At 48.5% G+C, this 23,508-nt stretch overlaps 1 protein-coding gene across 1 annotated transcript in view; it reads right to left on the bottom strand.

The window, feature by feature from the left end:
- The window catches only part of LOC125954062 (protein O-mannosyl-transferase TMTC1-like), a 73,458-nt gene that overhangs the window by 36,969 nt on the left and 12,981 nt on the right, over nt 1-23,508 (bottom strand). The window contains exons 2-3 of the mRNA XM_049684052.1: nt 9,767-9,944; nt 4,233-4,306 (exon numbers count right to left, since the gene is read on the bottom strand). Coding sequence (XP_049540009.1) covers nt 4,233-4,306; nt 9,767-9,944 — 252 coding nt within the window. The remainder of the gene's footprint in view (nt 1-4,232; nt 4,307-9,766; nt 9,945-23,508) is intronic.

A 23,508-nucleotide genomic window follows, 5' to 3' on the forward strand; every position in this document is an offset into this window, starting at 1 on the left:
AACAACAACAGCAGCAACGACGACGACAAGGACGACGATGGCGATGAGGAAGGAAAGTAACGAAAACTTTCCGTGAACCATACCGTACAGTGGCGTCCGTCCGTCGGTCCCGGAACCTTTTAAAAGCGGCCACGGGCAAGTGGCAAGAAAAGAGAAGCCGCCGACGGGAATGAGCAATCGAGGGCCAAGCACCGAGGGCAACAAGCAACAACACCACAGCAGCTGCAGCATTGACGCCGTCGTAGAAAAGGTGTCTTGGTAGCAGCAGCAGCAGCAGCAGCAGCAGCAGCAGCAGCAGCAGCAGCAGCAGCAGCAGCTGTGTCTGGGTGTGTGTGTGTTTTGTAGACGAGATGCAGATTGTTTTCGTAGTGGAACACCGGGGCGCACCGGGTCCTTAAGAACCAAAAACATACACCACATTCCCTTCCCGGGTTCTCAGCTACTGCTCAGCGCTCTCGCCCCCTGACTGTCAGTGTCTTCGTTCGTTCGTTGTTGTTGTTTGTCTTTTGTCTTTTTGCGCCATTTTGCGCCAGGTCACCGGTCCGGTGTGTACCGGCGTTCCTGCGCGCTTAGTGAAGCTGAAAAGCATCATAGTGCTGCTCCTTTTAATTAGAACCGTAAAAAAGGAGCTCGACTAGACTCGTTGTTTCTGGGTTGCATAAAACAGGGAAGCATAAACATACCGTACCATCGGGTGAAGTGAACGCCAACGCAGTACTTGGCGCCGGGATGGTCAACATAAAACATGGAGTTGAGCGTTTCCTTTTATTCCATCAACTTTTTTTTTTCGCCATTTACATTTGATTGACTTTCGAACCGGCCTCCAGGTCACTTCTATTTCAACTCCTACTCGAACGGTGCATTCGAACGAATCAAACCCCATTTCGTTTGTGAGTAATTGTAGCCCGAAGTGCTGCTCACCAAATGCTCACTAAACACAGTTAAATCGGAGCAAAAAACGGAGCTTCAGCCAACAGGATAATCAACAGTTGATGGTTGGCCTTTAGTCGGAACCATTTAGATCAAAGCGTCCTGACCAACCCCACCTGACGGACCGATCCCCTCCCCTCGCCCACGGTAACGATGAAAGAAGCACTGAGCACCGGTGCGGTGTGAAAAGAATCCTGAGAAGAAAAGAAGGAGAAGGAGGAAACATTATATCCATTATTCAAGCCACTTACCCCACCCTAACTCCCACTGCCCTGGCCACGACCACGACGGAACTCGGAACGGAACTTTCGGTAACCCCTTTTTCGGGCTTGAGACAAATGGAGTAATTATGCTAAATGCGTATGAATTGAGTGCCCTCTATTAGTGCCAAGGGGTGGGGGTGCGGAGGTCGGTCCTTCGCCGGATTATGGTCGGCCGGAAGTGGGTAGAAGAAGAGAAAGGAAGGCAAAAGGTTAGAAGGAGGTAGGGGGAACTGGCCTCTAAAAACTAGCCTCCGGCTTTTGCAAAGTTTGCTCGCAATAAATGGATGATGAATGTTTACTGGATGAAACTCATGGGCTCGGGGAGGGGTGGGGGGTAGGGAGGAGGGGGTTCCTACTTTCCTTGGGAGTCCGAGAGTCCGTGGCGTGGAGCACGACCTCGACCATCAAAACTAATTGCCTCCAATTGGCGTAACCTGGTCCCGAGCGGGGATGCGGATGATTGTGTGTCGGTGTGTGTGGCTGTGTGTGTGTGTGTGTGTGTGTGTGTGTGTGCGTCTGGCCTTTGCTACGACTATTTTCGGTTCCTTTTACCGCATAAAAGTTTCATCCACTAGTTTCGGCCGGCAGCGGTGGTCAACGGCTAAGGGAGGCAACCGAGATGGACCACAGGACGTCGTCACGTCGCCATCCGTCCGGTGATGGTGGAGTTTCAAGAAATGAAATTTGGAATTCTTTTTTTTATGTTCACCAAGCAAGTCTATGTGAACATTTTGGACCAGGTTGTTGGTCGTGACTTGCTGGCCAAATGGCCATCGTGGCACATCCGAGATGCCAGCTTTTATAAAACTGGATAAGAAATGTTAGTTTCACCGTAATGGGATAAGGTATATCGTGTTCCTGTCCAGCATTTGCTTGTAGTTGGTGAAACTTGTTTATTTAATAATCTAATATCATTTATCAAATTTAAACATATGTTAAGTTGATCATGAAACTCATCCGATACGAAGAGGAACTTTATTTCAAGAAGATTATTATGTAAACGAAATGCTTAGTTAAACCTGCTTCGTGACGTAGCTGTGGATCAATTCTAAATTAAATCAAGTAAGCGAAATGGCAGACTGAGTTGGATAGAATTTAAACAGACATTGAAGGTGATTTAATTTTTGCCGAGATGACACTAATTTGTAATACTTCCTTTCAGTATTTCAATTAAATGGGCATCTAGCGCAGTGCAATTTGTATGCATTAAGTGATAAACACATATCATTGAAGGCATCTGAAAAGAACAAATGATGGACAATCTTTGGCCTTAAAATTACGAGAATTGTATGAGAAGCGTAATAAACGATTTTTTTTAGCATGACAAAACTCAACGACAGATCGCTAAATAGGGAACCAGAATGAATTGGAAAGAACCGGAAACGAAATGTCTCCTATTGAGTATTTCTAGTTTTGTGATTGACTATTAAGCTAGTTGGCTCTAAAGAAAGTCTTAAAAAAATAGGTCTCTCATTTGATTCCTTCCAAAGATAAAGAGTTCTATCGTTAGGAGAATTTGAAATATTCCTTAAAATCGGAGAAAGCATTATCAAAGGACGGATATAAAACTAAGGTAGTCATATGTTTAGTTGTTGTAGTTTGACTAACCTGGTCGAAATTACTTCAAACTTCTAATATTCGTTACGTAGTAACTACAAACTTTAGAGCGATTTTTTTTACAATTCCCATAATAAGTATTTAAAAATATTAAAATAAAATTTTAATTTTAAGAAAACTTGTTTTAATATCCCTTTGCTTGTTTTGAGCAGCATTTCAATTACTACAGCCTACTACGGTGACAGTCATCTTTCACTTCATTGTTAATCTCGAGTGTCAGAACTGCTTGCTACTCCTGTGCTTCACAATACAGTGAGAGAGAAAACAAACCAGCGATAGATAGAGGGAGAGAACTGAACTATAAAAAACTCTTTTTTGTTTTTTTTTTACAATCTAGCTCTGCATTCAGTTAAATTCCCTCCCACAGTAACGCCACACAATTTATGCTCAGAAACCCTCCCGTTCCCAGTCCGTGAACTGCCCACTTTACACCCTCCGGACGCAACTTTGTATCCCGTGCGCTCTTATTCAACCCTTTCCATCTTATTCTGCCTGCCCTTCTCTCGCCGTCCTGTGGCAATAGTGTTGGAAAACTTTCAACACCTCACCCCCGGGCGTCCACTGGCGGATCCACCGAATCGTTCCGTCGGTTCGTTCATTAATCCAAAACTTCCCAAACCGTTTCCTTGGCATGCTGACGTGAAGTGTGTTCAACCGAGCTTCAACCCGGACCGTGCTGCTGCTGCTGTCGTGCGGTCGTTCCCCGTGCCCGGTACTATTTATGCTTGACCACCCTTTTTGACATACGCACTCGGGGGGACACTCAACTGAAGACCGGGGACGCGAAGCCACTGGCCAGTAACGGTTAGATTAGTTCCGTTCCGTTCCGTTCCGTACCGGCGACGATTCACGAGGAAAAGTTTCGATTCCCGTTGGGGCCTAGGATGCTTCTTCTCTTCTCTTCTTCTTCTTCGAACGAACGAACGAACCGATATTGCGGTCACGGCATGGCGTTGTGTTGGTGGTTTAGCGCTCAGCTGAAAGCCCGGACGAGCCGTGGCATCGTCGGAGGCGGCCTTTTGGGATTCATTTCGTAAATTGAACGTTTATGATTTCGCTTTGGCGCTCCGCTTTCGCTACTACTACTACTACTACTACTCTTCAGTGTCTGTAACTCATCAGTGAGGACAGCCGCCAGTTTCGGGTGTTTCACTCGGCAAACAACTCATCGAGTTGAGTGTGGTGTCTCCCTCACTTACTTTATCTTAGGAAAGGATAGCCTTCAGGCCATCACACACACACACACGCGCACGCGAACACATGGAACAGATTAACAACGTGACAGGGTCAGAACCCTCAGCTCGACTCGAGACACTCCATCCATTAGGGATCGCGTTGCGTGCGTGTGTGCATCTGTAATGTTCTTATCAGCTAAATTTTGGTGTGTTGTTGCCCGTATGTGGGTGTGTGTTTGCTACTTACCCGTGGTAGACGAGCAGCGAAATGAGGAAGAAGATACAGGCCAACACATCGGCACGTCCCACGATGCCTGTCACCTGCAAGAAGAGAAATCGGAAACGGGAAAGAGCATAAGAGAGAGAGTTGCGTTGCGTTGCGTTGCGTAAAACGGCCTGACCCACACCGGCCCAAGGCTACCACCCAGCCAGAGAAGGAGAACACTCTCGAGAAGACTCGTTGGGACATAAAATTTGAGATTTGCTTGGGGTACGATTAGAACAGCGGCAAACCGGAATGGACTCCGGCTCCGGCGGCTGCTAACAGTGGCCTCTGGGTCATAAAAAGAAATTGGTTTCCAACCAGCCTGCCTGCCTGGGGTGGGTTTGGCGGCGGCCTGGAGAGAAGGCCCCCTTGGTTAGCCCCCTGGTGACGATTTGGAGACGCGGCAGAGCACCGGACGCGCTCAGACGCTCGCCATGTGAACACCACGACCACGCTCTCCGGACGATGGAAGATGAAATTCATTTTTAATTTTATTAAAGTTCTTCCCCCAAAAGCTGGGCACGACGAGAGACAGAGAAAGATGCTCGGAAGTGATGCAGCATAAAATTCTATGGAAATAGCTTACATCCGCATCAGCAACAGCAACAGCAGTAGCGGTGATGGTTTTAACATGAAAACTGTTCTTCTTCGCAACTGTCCGCCCCGTCACCGAGCCATCACATTCCACATGCCGGTGCCCGGTATTAATAAGAATGCAGAGCAATAGACAAGCGACACGATTCCGGGGGCGCTTCTGTCTAATCGTCCTCCCAAATGGATCGGAACTTGAAATGAAATCATTAAAGCAACCCGTTTAGCATTCCCATAATAAAGGAGGGGGATGAAGAAACGGGGAGCTGAAGCTCCGTTATGGTCGAAATCTTGTCCGAAAATATGGATCCATTTCACACGCTCTACCTCTCTCTCTCTCTCTTGAACACGACTTCAGGAGTATAATTACCTTTGAAGTCCGATCGGATGTCAATCGGAAAGCGGAACACCCTTCAGGAACGTTCCTGCTGCAACCATCGTTGGGTCCTTTGGAAGGCTGTTCTCGAAAGCGAATATTTTATGCTTCGCTACACATCACAGCAATCTCTCACTGGACGTCAAGACGTCGCCTGCGTCGAAAGTGAAAAAGTAACAACCCGAACCCAGTTCCAGCGAGACGTCGAACCACAAACATCAAAGTGAATCCGTGGCGCGCGCGTGATTCCGAGGAAATTGAAATTCGTGTTCGGCGGCCATTCGATACGACGGTGCGAAACGAGCAACAAGCAAGCGGACGTTCCAAACGGCACCAAATTCAGCCCCCTCGCGGTACCACCAGCGTTGTAACAGCACGGGAAACGCAACCGACCGGTAGCAGCAACCATCAGAAAATCCATCGTTTTTCGAAGACCGAGCGCGAGCCGGTCTTTATCGCTAATGACAACCGATTGACCGATTAATTGCCGGCATCGTCAATGGTAAGTAGACGATGATTCGGTTTCGGGCACGGAAGGGGGGAGGCCCAAGGTGGTGAAGGGTGCTCGTAAACTCCACCTCCACCTTCGCTGCTCCGAAACGATCCACTAAATCTTGGACCCGGGCGCTTAATGTGTTTTGTGGCGGGAGAGGGATGGTCATTTACGGTTGTGGGGAGGAGGGAAGGCGCCAGGCAGCAAGGTTGTTATGGTGGCCGGCTGATAAGTTTATGATAATTTAAGAACCGCCGCCCCTTCTACCACCGCACCAGCGGCAGCGATACGATCGAAAAGAAAATATTGAATTCGTTTCCCCCTCGGGAGGGATGCAAAAGGGGAGGGTGCAGGAAGAAGGAAGGAAGGAGGGGTTGCTTTTGGTGAGCGACCGAGCAAATTGCTTCCGGGAATTCCCCGGCTTCGCCGACACCATAACGATGCATTCATAAATAACCGCACACCACACCCTTCCTTTAGCCCCCACCCAGGGGGGGTGGAAACTACCCTTTTCCATTCCTTGATTCCGGAATTCGGTTCGTTGGTCGAGTCAGACACATACACACACACACCAGTCTGTGTGTGTGTGGGTAACCATGGGTTCCGGATAATCGATGTCACTGATTCCGACCAACAAAAGGGGATGGTGGGGGAGAAAAAAGGAACAAACACAACCACGAACGACGTTGGCACGTGGGACGCCGTGTGAAGGACGATGTGCTGGTTCGGCTACTGTTCGGCATTTAACTTGTCAATTGGAACGATCGATAAGCGATGGTCCAGCGAGCAGAAGACGAGACGAGACGAGACACAAGCCAAGAGGAAGTCAATAGGGGTGATGAAGCGATGGGGTGTGGATCAGAGATCGGTCACGGGGTGCTGGTAGCTATTAACCGTAAGCTGCACTCCTCGACCGATCGATCGATCGATCTTCGCCGACGGTGCCCGACGAACACTTGCCGATGACCTCAACCGGAAGTGACATGCCCTCGCAACCTTCGTCCTGCAACCCCCCTGAGTGAGTTCGAGTATTGATCCGAGCGAGAAGTTTGGGAAAGACTGGAACAACCACACCCGGACCGTAGATAAGGGATGGCATTTTCTCCAGCAAAATTCCGAAATGTAAGGACCTTCGACTGGTTTGTGTGTGTGTGTGTGTGAGTGTGAGTGTAAAAGGGGTTTGACAGCGTCGAGTACCAAGTGTCAAAGGATGCGAGAACCCGTTTTGGCGAGGATAGTTTTAAGCAAAGCAATAACTGTGGGGATTGAGGACAGAGGACTCTCCACCAGACAGGAGAACACAAGCTAGTCAAACACAGGGGGATTGCCTTCACTTCCGGTGCACCCCACCGTACGAGTGCTCGCTCTTTTTCTCTCCTCTCTTTCTCTCTCAGTCAAGGACACTGTCACATCTTGCGAAGATCGATCTCAATCACTCGGGACTTCGGAAGAGTGGAAGTCTTGGGGAGGTTGGACCTCGAGTCCTCTAGCAAACCACCAATCTATTTAAGGGATGAACGTCGAGGGATGAAAGCAAAATGGGGCTTGGAAGAGAAAAGTTTTGAATATTGATTGGTCTTCCGATGGGATGACTTTCGGGGTACGAGAAGTTCCTGTCGGAAAAGAGAAAGAACGTGGAGCAGAGTAAAGTAACGAGGCACACAACGCCCTAGGGAAGGGGAGGAGATTAAGTGTTTCGTTTTCGTGTGATGCATGTTAAGGCAGGTATCTATTGCATCCTGTTGCAATGGATTATTAATTCTTCATTTGGCGTACAGCGAGCTGATGGTCCGTGATGGTTTTTTTTTTTGTAAAAAACCACTTTCATCCCCTTACGTCATCGTGGGACTCAATAAAAAAGGCACACTTTGATGCGCTCCGTGAGTAGAGCAATAACAGGTTGGAAAAGTAAATCCAATATGTGCGGTCAAATCACACGCAATGGCCGCCATCACAGGATGACTCATGAATTTAGAAAGCCTCTTTATAACGCAAAAGATAAACTAATATGGCGGCATCGCGCCGTCAAACTCAAAATATCGTCATCATGTCGAATGCAACGCGAAACATCGCAGGCCGCGGCTACTCGGATCGGATCACAAAAATGGCGGCCTGGCCGATCTAATGAAATGCTCGAACAAAAGCAAATAGGCACCCCGTTCTCCGGCTCCGGTTCATCCAGCAATTCCGGCTCGTTGCTTTTACATATTTCAACAAACAAACTGATGCTGCTGCTGCTGCTGCTCGCCACAAACACAGGCATAGAGTCAAGCGTAGAGGTAGTGTACAGGCTGGAGCAATTCCGTTTTTGTCTCCATAAAAAATGGACACTTTATTCATCATTTATGAAGTAATTTGGCCACTGGCAGATTATATGCTTTCGTCCACCAATGCCGCTCTTCCACCCTTGCACCCTGCAAACCCTGCTCGTAGCCTTTCGATGTTTGTGATGCACGGTGGTAAAAACGCTCATAAAACATAGCGTTTTTGGCTGGCTGGCTGGCTGGCTGGCTGGCTGGAATGACTGACCCAAGGACCGTCACCGTACGGTGCGCTGGTCCGTTGATTAGCACACATGCATGCACACACACACGCACACATACAAGGTGCAGAGCATCCGGTGGAAAGTTTTTTCGTATTTTGCTCAACATAACACAACACACACACACGGTGGACGCCTGCTTGTTACCCCGGATTCCCCGGGGAGGCTGGTAGCTACTATATTGAAACCCATTCCTCGACTCCAGCCCGCCCCCTGGCCAGCATATGCAATAAACTGACCACCACCAAAAACTCCGGCCCCTGGTAGGGTCCCAAAACATTGCTTTGGTACGATGTCTGGCTGGCGCTCAGCACACCACACTGCACACACATACACTAGAGAGCAGTGGCGCTGACGATGGAGCAAAACCCCCTCGCCCCAGTTGGGTGGATGGTTTTGACGGACGGAGAAAGGGTTGCACCTCCGACAAACAAGCGAAACCGGTCAAACCGGTGGTCAAAAAACCGGAGCGCATAACATTCCGGTACCGTTCGGCCGGGAGCACACGTGTCGGACAGCACAGCAGCAGGACAACCGGGACAGCTGTGAGCGACAATTTTTCATTTGTTTCACACAATATGTACGAGCGAAAGCGGAGAGCAAAAAAAATGTTAAACTCCATCCCTTCTTCCTTCCCGGTATCACATGTTTTCACATTCGCCACCTCGAGTTGGTGCTGACCAAGCCAGCAAGGAGTTTCCACCCTTCCACCCAGGAAGCTTGCTTCTGTTGTTGTGTGTTGTCCTCAGTGGTGCTGAGTGTTGCACGTTCTCGAGGCCACGGTTGGTCGGTTGGTCTGGGTCTCGGTCTCGTCACAATTGTACTTTGCATGCCAGGCTCTATTCCTCCTCGGGGACGTGCTGCGTGCCTTCCCATCGGTGTACGCTCGGTTCGTCATTCCTTACCTTGAGCATCTTAGTAAGAGCTCGCGCTCGTGCTCGAGATTTTGCATAACTTTTGTCGAGTGGAATTCGAGGACCAGCACAATACGGCCAGCACAAGCCAAGCCCCGGAAGTTGTAGTATTGTCGCGTTGCCAGCCCGTCCTCTCTGGACGTCCCACTCCCAAAAACCGAATCCCCGCTCCGTGGCAAGTGAAACGATCGCACAAAGATCCGACAGCCCGATGACGCTGAAATAACATCGGTATCCGGAACAGCAAGGCGGAAAGGCAACGAACCATGTTTGGAGAACATGCTTTCACACACACACACACACACACACACACACACACACACACACACACACACACACACACACACACACACACACACACACACACACACACACACAAGATGCAGCGCTGTCTCTGCACTCACATAATGGCGTGTTGTGGTTCGGAAGTTTCGTTTAACTCATTCCGCTTCCGGGCGGAATGGGACGTTGGGTTGTCTCGATGCTCAATGCTTTTGACTTTGGTTAGGTGCAGCTTCGATGCTTCAAAGATCCACCACAGAGACAGTGTGGCCACTGTGTGTGTGTTTGTGTCTCGGACGGACACGGACTACGACTTACCGCTTCGGTGTGTATCGGATGAACGGCGAACAGGATGCCGGCGAGGATGGCAAAGTTCCTTCGAAGGCCCGCGACCGTAAGGCAGACGCGCGTGAACAGCACGGTGGCGGCGGCATGCAGCGCGACATTCGTCGCATGAAACCATACCGAGCGCAGGCCAAAGATCAGATAGTTGAGGCTGTGGAGGAAAGATAGAAAAAAGAGAAAGGAGTTAGATAGAAGGTATGTGAATGATGGTTTGATCGCTCGCCTGTTAGCCGACGATTGACATTTACAGCGACGCGACGGGATTCCGGGAATAAGTGAAGAATAATCGAAAAAGACAGTGACAGTGCAAGTCGCAATTCTCACACCTGCATCTGTCACTGGCATAAAGGCTGATGACAGAAATGGACGGACGAATAGTTCATGAGTTCAAGAAAGAAACAGCAGGAATAATGCAAGGCCCAAAAAGGACTACCGGTACACGATTGCAATGTTATCGCTAAGAACCTGTCAAAATGGCATTTCATTTCATTTCAGATTTTCTGTTGCACGGCTATAACTATGCAGAGAATATTTATTCATAGAAGGGCTTGCAGCTTGGAAAATGGGAAGGATTGGATTTCATTCAATCTTTTTTTTTCATTCCGGATGTCAAGTTCCCTTGAACTTCTGTCAAACTTCTGATGAATTGGATGAAATGGATTGATGATTGGATGAATTAAAACCCCATTTGTTCCGTCATATAACCATTTTGATTGTCAAATTGAGCCACATAGCCAGTCGGTCGGCATTACAACCATTTAACGATAAGCGATTTGCGTTTAACAATGGTGTATTCTGCGTACCTTCAGCGAAGTGAATTCTATACCTCGAACCTTACAGAATTCCTGTTCAATTCCAAATTGTAAATCAATTCCTCTTCACTCAATTCCACTGAGTCCATTTGGAACGCGGTCACGCTTTTCCGTTTTCCGCAAACCGGCTTTAAACAAAGCTTTGATGATTCCTCGGAATCATCGACCGTTCGACCGTTATAGGGCAAAAAGTAATGTCGAATCGTGCTGTCTGCCTGAACGGTATTGATCATTTCGCGCAATTCACGCAACAACAACACATTCCTCGCACATTCGCCCCCCCGTTTGCGCAATTAATTGCGATGGAGGAGGAGCGTCAGGCAATACCGTCGTCATCGGCAAGCATGCCGATCAATCACACGTCGCATACCTTTCAAATCAATCATACCCCGATAGCGCTGGCTTGCAGGGCCACGGATCCCGAATCCCGGATGCATCTGCCCCGGTTTATTGATTACACAAAAAAGATCCGATTCGATTCCGCCCCACGGGGATGTAACGGTGCAGCCGATAGCGTGCGAATGATCGCGAGATGCGGTGATGGACCTCATGTCACGTCGTTCCCTTCACCAACCTCACCCGAAAGGCCTACATTCCTCTGGTATGCGGTGTGCGTTGGATATTAAAATCAAATCCATAACCCATACCAACCAGTCCGCACGTCAATAAACCCTTCGCTTTTTAGACTGTCACCGGCACACCCTCCCCCAAAAGGGCCGATAATTTAATAAATTAGCTACCACAAACACTGTCACACCGGGGACCCGGTGGCGGTGGAACACATTCCCCGAGAAATATGAATGTCAAATCGACATCCGCGTCCCAGGCATTCTCTGGCAACTGGCATCACCGAGTAGAAGCCGAGATTCCTTTGCATATCTCTGCAGCGATTACTGCTGCTGCTGCTGCTGCTGCTGCGGGTGGATATACAGACAGTCAGCACACGGCTCTGTGCGTGTGTGTGTGAGAGAGAGCGTCGTGTATTTGGTGGGTTTGGGCCGCTGGCAGGTCGATGCGGTGCGGGGCGGCCTGCAGTCGTAAAGTTGCAACAGTAAACCCGGGCAATAAGGCGTCGAACGGCGTCTAACATGACCGCAGAATGGCTTACCGATGCCTTTTCCGGCCAGTGCTCCGGGTACGAGCCCAGCCGCAGCCGCATCCAAGCCAATGCGCAATTTATGGCTCACGGAAGGGTTCGGTTTCCGGGTCGATTCACTGCTGCACAAGTACTCGCCGGGGTCTAGTTAGCAGCAGGCCCGTGTGCTCGTGTGCTTGTGTGTGTGCAGCCAGGAGCCACTTCCGGAATGGCCTAACCGAAGCCTGAAACCGTGTTGCAGCGATTCGTACGTGGTCGACCACGACGACGACGACGACGACCAACCACCCCCCCGGATTGGCCACAAAGTACTTCACAACATCCTGTGCCACCAACTACACCACCATCCTCGTCCAGTGCTCGTGTGAGAGTCAGGCACGGCTCAGTGAAGCTGAAAAGTCTTTATTTATTCACACGCATACACACGCGCACGCACTAACTAAGCATCAGGTATGTTGTGTGTGTGTTTACTCAACCGCAACGAACGGTGCCGTCTGCTCGTCTGGTCTGCGATTCCCACGGGAGGGGGGGACCAGAGCAGCAGCAAAGGGTGGCTTGCTCTCACACACATTCCCGGGGCTCTCTGGGGCTCTCTGTGCTTAGCCATTCCGTTTATCGTTTTGATTTTATTGCCGGCTTAATTGCTATCTAGATTTATGTTTACACGTTATGAATTTCCTTCCGGCACGGGGAGTCAGGGAGTTTTCCCAACAAGTGAGCGCCAAATTCACAGTCAGTAGCAGCAGCAGCAGCAGCAGCAGGAGGAGGAGGATAGCCGAGGATGGGAGCTACTTGGTATGGTGCAGGCGTTCCCGGTGGTTGACAAACTGAATCACTGCATCCCGGTGCCCGGTTTCAGGGTTCGGGCTGATTGATGAGCCAGGCCAGTCTTTCGCTGTCTTTGAACTCCACAAGATTTGTGTGATGCGAGTCTATCTTATCTAGTCGCGCGCAATGCTACGATATGTGCCGTTCGTGAGCAGATATGTAAAAGATGGAAGAGATTGAAGGTTCTCGCATGATTGGTCACGAGGTTAAGACGCAATAAAGGAAATGGCAGAGTTAAAGCCGTTTCCGTTAATATTGAAATGGAAAGAGGCGGGTACCAGTCCCCATTATTGTGTTTTGAATCACTTTTGAATATGGTAATACGTTATTCATCATCTGCTCAGGTAATGGATACACTTTTTTTAAAATGTGAAGTTCATTCAACTCCAATAGCAAACATGTTTCATACTCCTTTTATATCATTCGAATTTTTTTATCGATATATTGTTGAAAACCTAAATTCTCTTCATTACTTAATTTTATAATATAGAGGATTGATTTTAACGGACCAGCAAACTTCTTAACTTGTTTAAAACTACAATATTTATATTAAGATACAATGGATGCGCATCTTGGAGCTATCGTAAAATGTATGCAGCATAATACTGACTATAAATATAAACAAGAGCATGTTTCATATAGAAGCATCTCGATCAGTAAAACATTCCCAGTGAATCTGATACTAACTATACTCTCGTTAATTATTTCAACAATTAATGTAGAAAAGTATTCAAATACATTGCATAAGGCCATCCGCTACTTAGTTCTGTAAGTTATATGTTACTACCTGCAGCAACGTTTTTCCAAATCAATGCCAGGTACCATAAATCATTTGAATTGATTGTTATTTCATTGAAATCATAACACATTCGATGCTGTATAGCACCACAACAACACAACACAAGATGTTAGCTTTCTTTGTATTAATTCACGATAAGTTTACGAAACTGTTCGTTGGTTTGAAAGTTGCCGACTGCAGGATCGCTGAAAGCCTCGAAGCGGTTCATTCTGTTCCTGTTCCTATTGTCTATTGTTTCCGCAATGTTACAGTGAACATGTAAAAGCCCAAAAACCCACACGCCCACTCCGAGACCGCAAGAACTTGTTGGTTGTCAAAATAAGTGAATTACCTCCGGCGCGAAATCAACTTATCGGGCACGGCGTTCGTGTTCGACCTGCACCACCACCATGCCACCAACCAACCTTTCGTGGCAGACGCCCTGGAGCGAACGAAGTAATCAGTAAGGCAGCGCAAGGCAGCCAAGTAAGGAAGTCACATTATGGGAGCAAAGTTTAATTTCTAAAGTTCGAGCTTTAAGGTAGCCCGGTGGCTACCGGGTGGAAATATACCAGGCCTGCCAAAAGCAGCCTCGCCTTACCACCACAAAACACGCACACAAACACATCGACGCATACGAGCACACATACAGCGCAGACGGTTATTCATAAGTTCCAATATTAATTAAATTTCTAGCCGCTCACTAGCAGCTCACTACAAGACCACCACCACCACCAGCAGTAGCAGCAGCAGCGGCGGCGGTGAGAATGGCGCTGGTTGGCCGCAAAACTTGCTCCGTATGATTCCCATTTCCGATTTCCGTCTGGTCCTACATCAACAGCTCGAGCTCGAGTGCGTGACGAACATCTCAAGAAGGGAAGGAGAGAGGAAGGGAGGGAGGAAGGTGGTGCTCGTAGCGTTGGAACCACCACTTGAACCGGAACTTCCGGTTGCAGTTCTGATGCCGAATCCAAAGTCAATCTACGGGCACAAGTGGGCTTCGGCTAGTGCTGTGGCGATACCACTCCAGCAGCAGCAGCAGCAGCAGCAGCAGTAGCACAACCAGCAGCTACATCAAACCCACTCACGAATGCCACAGATCGCCGCCGTCGTCGTCGTCGCCACCATCACCACCACCGTAGATTAATAACTGTTGCCGGCAGACCTCGATAGCGAGGCGAACATCGACCGCAAACCATTGCCAAGCCACCACCACCACCACCACCACCATCGGCATCATTACGAGCCAAAGCCGCTAAATTACTGGACCACCATTATTATTTCATCTCCAGCGTACGGTTTCTGCGATGGTCTCGAGTTTGGTTGGGGAGCCGGGGGACGCAACATTATTGCAACATAGCCAGCACAGCCAGTTCTCGACCAATCCTCTCTCGTGAACAACCATTGTGTGTGTGTGTGAGAGAGCTAGCTACTAGTGAGTGGAAGGTCCTTAACTCGATCCTGCTCGCTGTGGCCGACGGTCGCGACTCTCGTACTCGGCCTGTACGCGCGATCAATGTGTCCGCAGCAAGAGGAGGTTCAATCAATTTAATTTGAATAAATTCATTCAAACACACAAGAGGCTCGCAGCAAACCGCACGGACGCCATTACTCAAGACCGCAAACGAGGAGGAAAGCATGGGCGCGGTGTGTGTGTGAAGTGGGAGGGAGATGTGCATGAGTTCAATTAGGGTAAAAGTATCAATGCTGTGCCAAAGCCGAGTTCCGGTTCGAAACCCATTATGTGCAGCATGTTTCGAATCGAAGTGCTTTATCGGATGTTTCCATTTTTGCCAAATGTCTAGCCTGCGATTGAACACAGATGCAACCTGCCTCATTAATGACCTGTTTGAAGCATTTATGCTGTTTTTCACAGGGTTGGGGTGTTGAAATGCGAATGTAATTGTGTTCGTTTGTGATTAAATTAAATCTTCCACAGATTTGGAAACAATGTGGAGGCGATTGATATTGATACCATTCTATGTAGTCAGTAAATATCGGATGTAAATAAGTGAAACCAAAATAATTTGAATGTATCTATCTACAAAACAATATATGACGAACACACCACAGTACTATGTAATCTGGTAAAAATTGTCAACTAACTGAAGCACGCGGATTAACTGTTATCAATGGGATGTTCAATTTACATATTTTACGGGTTTCGACAGCTGCATACATTACACGACCCCTAGTACAACTCAGAACATATGCAACATAACTTTCGCAGAGGATTCGTTTCACTGTGTCGAATGACCACTGGTTCCAATGGTCCTGATTCTTATTATTACCTAGAAATTTGCAATCATGAAACGAAATCTCTTCGCGCAACCTTTTCTGATATCTCTTTAATGATTTTCATGGTATCAAACCGTCGGGAAACGTCGTTATTGGCTCTTGAACTATCTTTGAGAGTGAATCTTAAGGTGTCCTCAAACTGTACTTCTCTTGTACTCGTCTACAGCACTATTTTTTTTTGTGGCCGTCCATGTCACTCTAAAGACTAGACCATGCTCTCCATTTACTTTCAGCGAAAAATGATTCTGATTTTTTTTTCCCCTTGAACTCGTCGCCATCGGACTATATTTGGGAGCACTCTACGAATGATATTGGTTACACTTTAACCAAGTAGAACACTCCCGATAACAGATGCGGCATAAAAAGAAGGCTTTCAAAGGCAAAGGTCCGGCATGAAATGAAACCACGAGACACCAATCTAGTTACGCCATTTCTTGTAAAACTACAAGAGCGCTTCTAAAGCAAACAACACCAAAAGTGATCTTTGGCCACCTCGAAGCGGTAAAAATAGGACTGCACGGCGAAAATGTCCTCTCTCTGCTGACTGCCTTTTGCTATGGTTGTTGCAACAAAATTCGTCGGAATTTCAATTCGTTTGATGTTGCCATTTGGCCAGCCTGCCTGCCAGCCAGCCAGCCTCTGGGTCCGATGAAAACCATAATTGTTTGATTGGCAGTTCATCCGAAACCGAAACCCAAAAAACGAAAGCCCGTGTGATTTGTGTATGTTTTGGTCTCTTTTTTGGTTTCAGGAAAAACCATTTCCACTTCACGGAACGGAAATAATGAACGATTCCTCGGTCTCGGCGGATTCAGGATGGACTAGCCTAGAAATGGTGTCAGTCGCCATATTTGCTGCTGCTGCTGCTAATGGTGCTGTGGAGGACAGTAATAGACACACAAGAGGTGCCACCTGTCCTGGCCGATGTCATAACAGTTTGATTGAAATGTCTCAATAGCACCTTAATGGTGCGTTCGCTTCTCTTCTTGTGCGTCTTCTTCGGGCCTCCTTGTGGATCATCAATCTCATTAAGAGCTGATCTGAATGTCCTTTTCCAGCGCCGAAAGTCAATACACCAAAGGCAAAGGAAGGTTCCGACGCCTCGAAACGGGAGCGTCTTTTTGATGTCCTAATGAGACATGCCTACCTCACGCAAGAACGCCTGGCCCTGGCCACACCTAGTTTGACTTACTTTTGCCTCGGATATTCCTCGCCAACGCAGTCTGTCAACCTGTGTGAGGGTTCCAAGAAAAAGAAGCAGCAAAAAAACCGGCAGAAGACTCACGACATAGTCCTCAGGGCTGCGAGTTCCCTCCCCCCCGCGGGGGGGACTAGTTTTTGTGGACGGCAATCGTCCACTCCCTCATTAGTGGCGGCGAACGCGCGAACGACTCGTCATTACCAGCAGCGAACCAAACCAAAACCACACCACCAACACGTTCTGCGCAAAAGTTCTTCCTCCAAAATGGCGGCTCTGTCGCCGATAAACACATTTAACGTTCCGGCCACGCCAGCGCCACCGCCGTCACCGCCACCGCCACCGTTGCCTCCGGGCGCTGATTTGAATAGTAACTATAATTAAGGCCAGCTCTTGCTTCTTCTTCCTTCGCCCGTTTTGCTGCTTCCGTTTGGGCGGGAGTCTCCCAAAACACTTCTTCTTTTTGCTGTTCTATGCTCTTCTTGTGTCTCAGTGCCTCTGACGGTGGCATTGGAAAATGGTGCCGCACATATTGGGAAGGTCCATTGGTCAGAACAGCAGTAGCTAGCGACCGCTTCGCTAATGATAATGATTTTTACTTTCGGGCTGTAATTAACACTGACCTCCCGGTTGCTCCGCTTGACATCTCCTCCACATCGTTCTCAGAGGCGCCCCGGGATTTTTTTCCAGTTGTTGGTTGTTTTGTTTTCTGTTTGTTTGTTTGCGCTATTCCCCCCGGGCCAAGGTCCCTGAAAACCGCTTGTAATGTGCTCCCGGAGAAACACGGCGTAAGAAGGAAATTGGATTGGCCCCGCTTCGTACCCACCGTACCCCCTCCCCCAATGGTCCTCCTCTCACTTAATGGCTTGCGCCAACAACACCGCTGGCGCTGGTCGCGGAAGTTTCATTTCGATCGACGATGTTATCGTTAATGAATCTATTAACGATCACTTGCTTCCCGGTCCTCGCGGACCCGAGGAAAACAACGCACCACAAACGTCTGTAACGTGCGGGGGCTAATGTTCGTTGCCACCAAAAAGCCCGTGACATCCACCCATGGAGCCATTAGGAGCAGCATCGTACGGACACAGCGCACGTGCACCGTCATCACGTCCTCGCCGTCGCCATCATCATCATCAACAGCAGCAGCGTGCACCGCAAAGTGTTGCAAGGGGTGGGGGATGAGGGATGAGGGGTGGCGGGGGGGGGGGGTGCAAAACAGCGGCTCGCAAACTGCAATTTGGGGCAAAACTCGTTTGTGGAAATTAAGAAGTTCCCGGAGGTCGCATCCCACCACCAACCAGGGGATGCAGTAGTGATCGTTTTCGCTTAACGCGTTGCCCCCTGCTGCCAGTGATGCTGCTATGGGCGGAGTGCAACCCCCCCCCCCCCCCCCCTGGGGTCGACCCCGGGCTATCGCGACCACTTGCATTGACAGCTTTATGGCGTTTATGGCGTGGTGACCGCTGATTTATACGTTTGTGTGCGTCGGTCGGTCCCTTTCATTAAGCTCGCCGCACTCGGCGCCATGGTGTTGTCGGGGGGTTGCGGAAGGGAGCACCCTCTACCCCTACACCAACCAAAAAATGTGCTTTTTCTCGTTGCTCGATTGCAGTGGTACGTACGCGCCTTCTCTCTCACTCTTTATTCTCTTTTTATCTCCCTCCCTGTCTCTCTCTCTGCCAGAAATGCTTCATTTCGAATATTTCGGCTGTGTCACTGTGGCCCCCAGCGGACACGATGTTCGATTAAGGTCCTTGCACCCGGAAACAACCCGGCAGACGGGGGGGCTCTTCGAGCTATCCTGGCCCAACGGCACGTCATTAAGCGCACCCTTCACACACGCACAAAACGAGAGAGAGAGCGCAGAATTCCGGGGTTAAGCAAAGGCCACACACCCACACCGACAGAGCGCGGGGGTGACGCGCAACCCGAAAATGGGTTATTGATAAACTGGGCGGAAAATAAACGAAAATTTATGTTTTGAACATTAACATCATCATTATTATTCGATAATGCTAGGCTGCCTGGTGGAGGTGGTCGTGGTGTGCCACGCGCATGGAATCATAAATAATAAAAAAAGGAACCGCCGCTGCTGCTGCTGCTGCCAATGGGCGCACGCGCACCCCACCCACGCCACATCCACAGGGTCCAGTGCTCCAGTGACGGTCACAGTGAGACCGCTGGACGACCACGGCACGTCGCGATGCACGACACTCTGACGCTGACACATTGTACTGGTTTTTGGTGTACCCGAACGCGCCATTTACCCTCTGGTCCTCCATTATTGTGGTCCCTTTCTTCCTGTTCCGGTGAGGGGGGCAAGGGGTGCTGGTACTGGTCTCGTGGTCCAGTGCGTCGATTTGCTGGTTCGTTTGTCAATAGCCCGACCACACTCACACACTCGTATGCAGGTGTTGAAGGTATTAAATCAAGATGTTGCTGAGCTTCATTTGAGGAACATGCGTTCATTCATGCGACAGCAGCCTCCCCCCGATTCGTGGGATATCCTTTTGTGGATGGCATAACGATGCGTTCCATTAGCGCGATGAATGTCGTTTCTTAATGAAAAACATGTGCACAAAATGGTCTCAGTCTTGTGCACATGTTATCTCGTGCATACTTATTACTTCCATTTGGTAGCAAATTGAATAATAACTTGGCAGCCTATATTGCATTTGGTTAGTACCAATGGGGTTGGAGAATAACTCCATTTAGTGGACCAACAAAAAAACCTTCGCTATTGCAACCTACTCCTGTTGCAATGCTCAAAAACTAATACAAAAATTAATGGACTAATCAAAATGAGTAAAACACGAGGGAGAGGCTACATTATCATCACCCTGTTTAATATTTGAAATAAGAGTTAACAGAGGTGATGAATTTCTGTCAATTTTATCGTAATAAACGATCAGTTCACATCAATTGACGTACTCTCTATCATGTAAGTCTTTCACTTTTTGCAAAATAAATGCCACATAAATCCTCTTTCTTGTCATAAACAGAATGTTTATCAAGAAAATCAAGTGAAAATGCAGAAATCATTATAAATATTTTCTAAAGCCTGGAACATAGTTTTACAACGGAATCAACAAGTAACAAACCAATGAAATTCTATTCTGGGCAATCATAGATATGAATAAAGATGCCACAAGATGTTAAATATTGCAATCAGTTTAGTGAAAAACGTTGTCTCATTTCTTGTTTAGATATTAAATTAATTCATTCATCACAATTATTGCACAATAGATCCCAATCTTACCAACAATGCTATAGATTTCGGAGTATTTCAAAACCCGTGTCCCCCCTTGAACTCCAACATCACTCTGCAATTGACATGACGTTCAACGTGTACAACGTGACGAACAGAACACGGGAACAAATCCAACGAACACGAAGACGTCATCAGTAATCATCATCATTCGCGTCCAATCCCGTTTCACAATCACGCCAAGCTCTCTCTCTCTCTCTCTCTCTCTCTCTCTCTCTCTCTCTCTCTTTTCTCTTCCTTTCCCAGCACACAGAAACAACGAAACGAAAATTGATAAAACAACGCTTAACGATAAACAATTAATTTATCTCGAACCACCATCACTATCCTCCTCGCCCCCTCCGTCTTCGCTACGGCGAACACGGTCATTCGATCGATCGCCAGGAGGAACGGGAACGGCAACAGGAAAAAGTGAAAAACGCGCTGCTGGCGACCGAACACAACACCGTTGTCTGCGCGCCGCTGTCGATAAATTTGTACCGGCTTCTAATTTGTTTTATGACAAATTAATTCCAAAGCGCTCCTGCGCTCCTCATAAATCAGTGACGGTTTTATGCCGGGTGAGCGTTGTGAGAGCTGGCGAGCAAATGTTGTAAGAAACTCGAAACTGGAAACGAAAGCCCGCGCGAGGAAGTAACGAACATTGATGCCGCATTGTCAGAGTCAGGGGCGCACGAACAGCACCACCACCACCACCTACACCCCAGTGGCCAGCATTTAGGTCGCCAGGATTATGATTTGTTTCGCCAACAACCAGCGCTTTTTGGGATGTTGTTTTTTTTCTTCTTTTTTCTTTTCTACCACGGAAATTCTTTTTCCGGCTCAAACGGGCTCAAGCATGCAATGCGCCAGGGAGCGCGTCTCTCTCTCTCTCCCTCTCGCTCTCTGTCACCAGACGCTCGATAGGAGTCGTTCCGGGTTTTGACTTACTTCGCAGATGTAGATGGAACTGCGTCACGACATGCAACTGACTAATTTTACTGCCAGCGGTAATGCGATAAACAAATTACTCGCCATGGACCGACGATGGAGGCGCCTGGTTGCCTTCACCCCTTAAGCCCTCCCCCGGGGGATGTTTCGGTATGTTTACCGATGGATTTTGTTGGTTCGATTCCACCGTCTTGTCGATGACGGACCGGCCAGCAAAAAAAAAAGTTTTATGTACCGGTTGGTTCTCGTGCTCTTTCGCTTTCACTTCCTTCAACCCCTAGGATTTAAGGGGGGTGTGGTCCGGACATGGTAGGTTCCGATTTCAACGCATATCACGCTGGTTGTCCGCTGGGTTTAGTGTGAAACGATAAACAACGACCGTCAAACGATCGCTTCCGGGATGTGATCACTTCACTGGCGCTCGCGCGCGACAAATGTTGAGATGTTGTTTGGCGATCGAGCAAACCAACCGGCTGCTGCTACCGTTAAACCAACGACAGGAGCGTTGGAGCGATTCGTCAACAAACATTCGGCATCGCTCGCCACGCCACACCACGCTCTGTATCGTGCCTCTTGACAAAGTGTTTTGTCCTTTTTGGTTATTCGAACGAGAAACGAGGTACCAGTCCCCGGGCAAGGTGAGGATGCGTTCTCCGTAGTGGAACGAGGGAAATAAAATGGCAAACAACAAACGGATGACAGAATAAATAATCGCAACCGAACTAAATTCTCGGTAAACACGCCACAACCAACCAACCGACCGACCGACCGACCGACTGTCCTTCTTCTCTTCGGTCCGGTCCGTTGTGTGGCGAAACATATCCTCAAAAAGCGGTAAGGGAATGAAGAGCGAAGACGCGCCCGGTGGTGGTTGCGGAGTGGTTTACTTTCTCAAACCGGAACTCAAACACGCAGCGTTTGTGTGCGTTTGTGTGCTATTGTGTGTGTGTTTGTGTCTCTGTCCGTTCACCGAAACCAGCGAAAGGACGAAACGAGGATATCGATGTTGAATTCCCCTGCAAACCCCCAAATGCTAGGGGATGGTTTTCATTCCCTGCTTCCTGCAATCGGTTGTTGAGTTGTGTGTGTGTGTGTGTGTGCTCAATCATTTTTCGAACCGGGCAGAAGCAGCAGCTGACAAAAAAAAATCGGGAGGAAGTGAAAAGAAAACTCCCGTTTTGCTGCTTCAGGAACAGGATGGACAAACTCACCCTCTTCCCCCTTTGAGGAAGACTGCGCGAAATCGACGGTACGCGGACAGTGGCCGTAACAAAAAGGGAAAACGAATAAACAAAAAAAACCATGGCAACACCATCGGAGCACGATTGTGAAACTGTTGGTGGAGTTTTTTTTTTCAATGCTCTCTCTCTCCCTCCAGCCGAGAGTCGACCGTTGATGTTCCGTGATGAACTGTAATGGAAAATAAATTCCAAAGCATTTGATCAGATCAGAGAGCAAACCAAACGGTCACCATCGTCGTGGTCGTGGTCGTGGCCGTCGTCGTAGCAACGCAGAGCCAAAAAACCAATCGGCAACACCGCCGCCTTTGACCGGTCCCCCCCCAAAAAACACTCGGACACACTAATGAATTGTTTCGAACCGTGGCGCGACTGCTTCGCTGTTCGCCATTCCGTTGTGCTCGTTGCTCTCTGATGCTCTGTGCGATGCGACAAATCCCGGGAAAACTTCCGGTCACCGCTAGCATCATCCCTTCGGACGGGCCAGAACGCTCCGTAACGAAGCCGTGGATTAAATCGAGAAAACTTACTTTAACTTCAAAGTTATAGCCCCCCTGGCCATGCCAGGCTGAGGATGGAGTGTTGCGTCTTTGTTGACTTACTCCTGACATTGTTTACGTCGAACGCTGTGTGTGTCTGTGTGTGTGTTTGTGTGTGTTTCGTGATGGAATGATGCGACAATGCCAACACAGCAACATAGAAGAGAGATCGCAAAGTGCATCAACGATGGAAGGGATGGACTATCGCGTTCCCGCATCAGCGCGAGCCAGATGCTGAGATGGGATAGTGAAGTGAAACAATTCCAACGGCCAGCACCAACCGGAGCCAGAGAGTGTCATCTTGCCGGTTTCGGTGAACGTCAATCGTAAAGAAGACAATCGCGCCGGCAAACAAGATGAACAAAAACAAAAAAAAACAAAGAAGAAGCGAAGCTTCGCAATCATCTTATCGTATTGAGTGCCAAAGCTCAAAGATAAAACCGAGCAGCGTACTGGAAAGGAAACGGAACGGAAGCGAACCAAGATAGGGGCAATGGTGATGGGATTCATCAACTACAGCACTCCGCACCTTCCCACGCCATCCTCATTCCTTTCTTCACCGGAAGTGTGCTTATTATTGTTTGTTTACTGCCTTGTGCGCCGAAGTTTATTGGGAAAGTTTGATGCTCACGCTCGCGCCCCTGAACCCCGAACGGGCTAGGAAAAACCGCCAGTCCAGAAAAAGGGGGCAATGGGGGAAGTAGTGGTTGGCCAACTTTCTTTTCCT

Source organism: Anopheles darlingi, chromosome 3 (genome assembly GCF_943734745.1).
Source record: "Anopheles darlingi chromosome 3, idAnoDarlMG_H_01, whole genome shotgun sequence".
Lineage (NCBI taxonomy): Eukaryota > Metazoa > Arthropoda > Insecta > Diptera > Culicidae > Anopheles > Anopheles darlingi.